The following is a 6,163-nucleotide window of genomic DNA, read 5'->3' on the forward strand; positions in this document are numbered from 1 at the left end:
TGTCCCATTTCTTAAAAATCCCTCGTCCTTTCCTTTGACTCCACTTTTCACCAGACAGTGCACTCATTCTGAAAAACCTCAGATTATATTCACTAACAATGTCTATCTACCGTATCTGTGCATGCATTAACATGGTTGAGCTTAATAAAATGTAAACGCACGTCTGTCAACAAGCTTCTGTCTCCGATTGGAAAGCCTGATGGCCTTTTCTCTGATGCTGCTGCAAACAGACGTGTCCTTCCTCTGTGGTGTCTTTTGACCTGTCAGATGTTCATGGTTCAGATTAAATGGTATGATTTCACAGAAGATGTAAGTGTGTTGGTATGTGCGTCCAGCGCTGAGTGCCTCTGAAGCTGTAACACATACATTTCGTAGTTTCACTCCTCCTGGCTGCATAAATGTCAATAAAAACTATAATAGCCTTAATATAAAAATACAAGCAGAGCAGAGTCTCCATTCAATCAGAGCAGCATCAATTATTCATAAACGCTCCTGTCGGCTGTGCCGCTCCTGGGATCGATGCCTCTGTAATGTGGACTGATACGAGCCCCTGGTCGAGTCCTGGCTGCAGCAGGTTAATGGGCCGACTAGATTTCACCCACTGCTGGAGGCACTTCCTGTACAAAACTCTGCACCACACCCCGCTGGCACACGTAGAAAAATACAGCAAACCTATGTGTTTGTACTGTTGGCTGTAAAACATTTGAACATAACATCTGTGAGGTGCACAGGTTTGTCGGGGAAACCCTGGAAGCTCGGCGCTTAGCTCTGCTGCTCCTCGCCGTCTGTTTCGGGAGCCAGTCAATGCAAATTTGGGTTTGAGCTTTGGAGCTCAAGTGCCTCAAAGTGACAACCACAATGTCTGCGTGTGATAGGCTGAAGCTGCTGTCAGTCAAACAAACACGGCCCAAAATGTACACACCCATTTTAAAGGGTATGTATTCTTCCCAATGGAATAGCGTCTCTTAGATTTACCACCAAGACACAAGTTAGATTAAATGAAATTATTCGAGACCACAATGTCTTCTGAAAAAAATTAATTGAGTATTACTTCCACCAAGATTTCAGCAAGTTCAGCAAGTTTTCTGAGCAACAATAGCTTACAATTAAAACATAGTGGTAACTAGAGATTCATTTCATTCATTCATTTCAGATTTGTTGCAATGTGGCTGATGTTTGGGCTTGGTTTTTCAGCACATTTTGCAGAGATGTGCGATTTTTTTAATTTTTCTGCTGGAATTTTACTGATTTGTTCATGAAACAAAAAAATGGCAGTTGCACAATCCATGCTGGCATGACACATCTCTTTTTCTAGGATGGCGAAGTCATGACTAGCACTACTCTGCCTCTGATTGGCTAGGTCTCATTACCTTCTTTGTTGGGATGGATAGGTCATCATAGGCAGGTAGGGCCAATCATGCCTTTGCCATCCTACAAATTGGGTCCCAAATGCACGTTCATAGATTCTGGATTTTGTGTGTGAGCGGGATTAGACATAATCTGAATGAATCTTCACAGGTTGATCCAAGTTTTTTTGAAAGATCATATCAGACGCAAATTATTATTCAAAGCAGGTTATTTTTAGCGTCTCTAGAGCATCTCTAAAGCTTTAATGATTCTGTTCTGTTCTGTTTTTTTCCAGGTCGTATTTCCTCGTATTTCCTCTTCAATGGCCGTTAGACTTAAAGAGTGCACAGTAGAAATCACTGAGATTGACCCAGTTTGCATCAATATAACACCGACACAGTCCTGTGTTCACAGTACAACATTGGATCTCTAATAACATGAAATAAAATAGAACAATAACATCAATTACACTTTGAGTCATAACTCTACTATTACAACCATGAGTTGTTTGTTGTTGTTGCTTATTTGGCTTGATGTCACCTGTTTAAGGTACAGAATCATGAAACCAGAGCAGAAAATGAGGCTGTGACTGAATAAAACTCCAAGGTTGGTGCATATTTCTGCAAACTTTTCTTTTCTGTTTATGAAATTGATTTTATTTCCTGTTTCATTTGGTAAATTCAGTCTTGCATGAGTGTGTCACGTGTGTTTCTCTCTGTGGTTCACCTGACTCTGTGAATGTGTGTGTGTGTGTGTGTGTGTGTGTGTGTGTGTGTGTGTGTGTTTTTCCTCAATCCATTATTGTACAGAATCAATTTGTGCTGTCGTTCAGTGAAGAGGTTGAATGTTTCATGGAGAGTGCGGTAAATGGCGAGTTTCTGAGAATCTGTGAATGACATGATGAAAGTGCTGCCCAGTAACAGTAATCCTCCTTTGATGTACTCAGATTACTTAACAAGTGGAGCTGTTGAAGGAGCAGATGGCTCCTGGAAGACCTGACGAATAATAAAAAGAGAAACTAAACTGAAGTAAAATACTGTCACACGTTCATGATTCCAGAAAATCCATCTTTTTCTTTGGCTTTGATTAAAATTTTTGTTTTTGTCAGATGTTTTTTGTAATCATATTTTGCAGAACAGGTGAGCATGCTGCCTCACAGAGCTGCTGGCATGGCTGTAATCTTGTTTTACTTAAAATATTACATTTCACACATTGAGGACTACATCCAAATATGGATTTAGAGATACTCAAATGACCAAAAGGGTTCAGATTTATAATTCAAACCACTCTGAAGGAGCCACAGTGAGACAAAGGTTTTGATTTGCATTTGCAATTTGGATTAATTTAACCGGCCTTTTCTATTTATTTATCCATTGAATCCTTTCAGCCGAAGTTCAGACAGTTTAAATTCAGTTTCTTTACTTCTTTTTTTGGAGTCGGATAAATCGATGTGGTTGTTTGCCAGAACATGTTGTGTCATCACCCTGTTGGGCTGTGTGATAATGTGAAGAGCATTAAATATTCAGCTAAGAGGAAGTTGAGTGTCACTACATTATCTGAGATGTCAGCCATTTATTGATGACTATCCTTTATCTGTTAAAGCTGGGAGGACGCACACACACACACACACACACACACATGAAACCACTGGGAGTAATATTATTTGTCTGATAGATGTAGTCTATTTGTTTCATGAATTATAGATCTCCCAAAATGTCATCCACAGCGAGTTGCCCGCTCTGACTCGCACACTGTGTGGATGACATCACCTTGACAGATGAGGCCTCTCAGCAGCACTTGCTGGGAGTTTTAACCAGGAAACTCAAAGGTTATTCAATCAATAAGTGCAGCTTTTTAAGATGCTTGGTTGTTTCCTCTGCTGCGCTGAATTGTTAATTAGACAGAGTTCGTTATGCCAAAGCAGGTAAGTCCACACAGGCTGCGAGTAAAGCTGAGGAACAATCAGTCTGTAGTTCTGCATCCTTCACGGTGAGATTTAAACAGATTCAAAGCTCCCCATCAAAAGTGCTGTGATGCTTTAAGTTAAGCTACGGGCCTCTGATGAAATTAAATCAAATCAGCAAGCAGCAATAGAATTACGAGCAGAAATAATTCACTTTGTGAATGAAAAAGCACTCTCCAGCTGCTCTGCCTATCTTTTAGCTTTTTCTTTTTTTGGAGATGGAGCCCGTCAATGGATGCGTAAAGGAGATGTCGGAGAGAGAGGAGGATGTCTCACTGCCATTAACCTGAGACCACCCTCCCCCTCCGCCCCTCGCCCGGCTCGACCCCTGTCCACCTCCCCTCATTCGTTCAGACCCGGCCCTGGTGGAGAGGAAACTGCTGCCCCCTCGGGGATTTGGCATCATAATTATATAGGAAGCAGAGCAGCCTGCCGTCTGTTAGAGCCGGAGAGGCTGCAGGCTGCTCGCACATGTCCACTAATGTGCAGTGAACAACTGGTCATAACATGGATGTGGAGCCGTCTTTCTGACACTGTTCGGAGGGTAAGATCATCTCTTTCATTCACCTTCAAACAGCGAGTGATAACCAGCTTCTCACACTCTGCTCAGTGTGATCAGATTGTTTTTTTGTCAGTGAACATCTCTGCAAACTGCTGCAAAGTGCAAATGTCATGACTGTAACTGAGGTATAAATGAACTCAACAGCTTTGGAAGCAGCTTAACGTAACTTTCTTTCTCTGAATGAAGCATGAAAAGTCGCCTGGGGCGGATCTTAAACCAATTTCTGTGGTTTTACGGAAACTCGTTCATTTTTGTCTGCAGGCTGTTTCTGAACTCGGCAGACTTAATGTGATTTCTTGTCACTGGGGATGATCGGAAAAAATGAGCAGGACTCCACGTCAGCCTGTTGGTCTTCGAATGATTAGATGGAAGGATAACGCACAGATTAGAGGAAGTTCTTTAATGGTTCTGTTTGTTCAGTATGTGGAGCAAAGAAGTCAGAGTGGCTCTTAAAAAAAAGATTTTAAATATTGATTTGAAGAGTTTGAGCACTCTCAGAGGCTTCTTTATGGTACCATTAAATGGTGCTAATGGTTCTAAAGAGAACGTCTCTAAAACTGATCATTCTGGCTCAAAGAAGGACTTTCCGGTGATGCCAACTTCAAGTTATATTTTCTGGTGCATTAAACTCTTTGTGCTGAGTAAAAAAACATATAAAAAGTTCTTTTTATCAATGGGGCTGCAGGACAATGTAGACTACTAATGCGTTCATGATAGGAGGCGTGGTCCTGTAATTCGGTTTTGACTCAGACGTCTGTTTTTCAATGTGTCACAGAGCAAGAAGAGGAAGCAGCCATGTCAGAGAAGAAGCCTCGAGGCTCAGACACACGTCCAAAATGTGGCCTCCGCAGTTGGAGTGCAGACAGTTATGTTTGGAAGGGGAAGAAACGCTCCCGCAGCTCTCGCAACGGGTCGACTCCCGGGGGCCTGGAGGTGGAGGGGGTGGAGGAGCTGGGCGTGCGGTCCACATCCTGTCCGAGGCGGCGCAGAGAGAGAAAGTGTAGCTGCAGCACTCTTGGGGACGCATTGACGTCTGCAGACATTGATGCAGTGTGTCGGAAGGCCTTGTCCCGCCGCTCTCTGCGGCAGAAGTTCCAGGATGCCGTGGGCCAGTGTTTTCCTCTGCGCTCTCACCATCATCACCATCATCATCACCACCATCCATCGGGCTCCTCGCGACCCTTCTCAGTGCTCTTCTGGTCTAAACGTAAGATCCACGTCTCAGAGCTCATGCAGGACAAGTGTCCCTTCTCGCCCAAATCTGAACTGGCCAGATGTTGGCACCTTATAAAAAATCATGCCACCCACCCAAATGCCTTGAAGGACATGGAGGTTCCCCTCAAACCCAGTGCCTCATCTTCCTCTACCTCGCCACCACAGACCCCCCTCTCCTGGGAGGACATCTGCTGCTCTCCTGGGCCTGGAAGCACCAGCCTGGGAGGGGAAGACTGGGACCCTTCTTGTCCTCATGAGGGAGCAGAGGGCACCTGCGACCACACTGACTACATCCTGGTCCCAGACCTCCTCCAGATCAACAACAGCCCATGTTACTGGGGTGTGTTGAACCGCTTTGAGGCAGAGGAGCTGCTGGAGGGCAAACCAGAGGGAACGTTTCTGCTCCGAGACTCTGCCCAGGATGAGTTCCTCTTCTCAGTCAGCTTTCGTCGCTACAGCCGCTCCCTGCATGCACGCATTGAGCAGAACGACAAGCGTTTCAGCTTCGACGTGCGCGACCCGTGCATGTACCGGGATCCCAGTGTCACAGGACTACTGAGACACTACAGCGACCCGGCCACCTGCCTCTTCTTTGAGCCACTCCTTTCCCGCCCGCTATCGAGGACCTTCCCTTTCTCCCTCCAGCACCTGTGCAGGACTGTGATCTGTAGCTGCACCACCTTCCAGGGCATAGACAGCCTGCCGCTGCCACCTCAGCTCAGGGACTACCTCCGGCAGTACCACATTAAATGTGATGGGGCCTGCGCTGTGTGACAGTCTAAAGCGGACCTCATACCATGAAAGGCAAAGACAGGACAAGCAAAAGCAGTTTCTCCTGGCAACAAGGCAAGAATATTGCTGTTGAATTTCAAGTAGCTTTGCTTTTGCAGACCTTTGAGGTCTGAAAGGTGCAGAATTGCAGAGTTTTTCAACATTTTTGTTGATCTGGATGCACCCAAAGACAGTAAACCTTCAAAGGCTCATCTAGACACTATAGGAACACATGAGGATGTAAGGTTTCCCTCAGTCGGAAGACATGGTCTGAAGCCTGAATTGAGGTTTCTGGCCATCTTGAG

General features: G+C 44.8%; 1 protein-coding gene across 1 annotated transcript; it reads left to right on the plus strand.

Moving 5' to 3' along the window:
* The first annotated feature begins 4,667 nt into the window (after positions 1–4,667).
* socs4 (suppressor of cytokine signaling 4) lies at positions 4,668–5,861 on the plus strand. Its single transcript, XM_076739155.1, has one exon. It carries the CDS (start codon positions 4,668–4,670, stop codon positions 5,859–5,861), a length of 1,194 nt encoding a protein of 397 aa, XP_076595270.1.
* The last annotated feature ends 302 nt before the right edge of the window (positions 5,862–6,163 follow it).

Source organism: Chaetodon auriga, chromosome 1, assembly GCF_051107435.1.
Source record: "Chaetodon auriga isolate fChaAug3 chromosome 1, fChaAug3.hap1, whole genome shotgun sequence".
Classification (NCBI taxonomy): Eukaryota; Metazoa; Chordata; class Actinopteri; order Chaetodontiformes; family Chaetodontidae; genus Chaetodon; species Chaetodon auriga.

What these genes read in the sequence shown, in the direction of transcription:
- socs4 (XM_076739155.1), top strand. Translation starts at nt 4,668, where the DNA reads ATGTCAGAGAAGAAGCCTCGAGGCTCAGACACACGTCCAAAATGTGGC.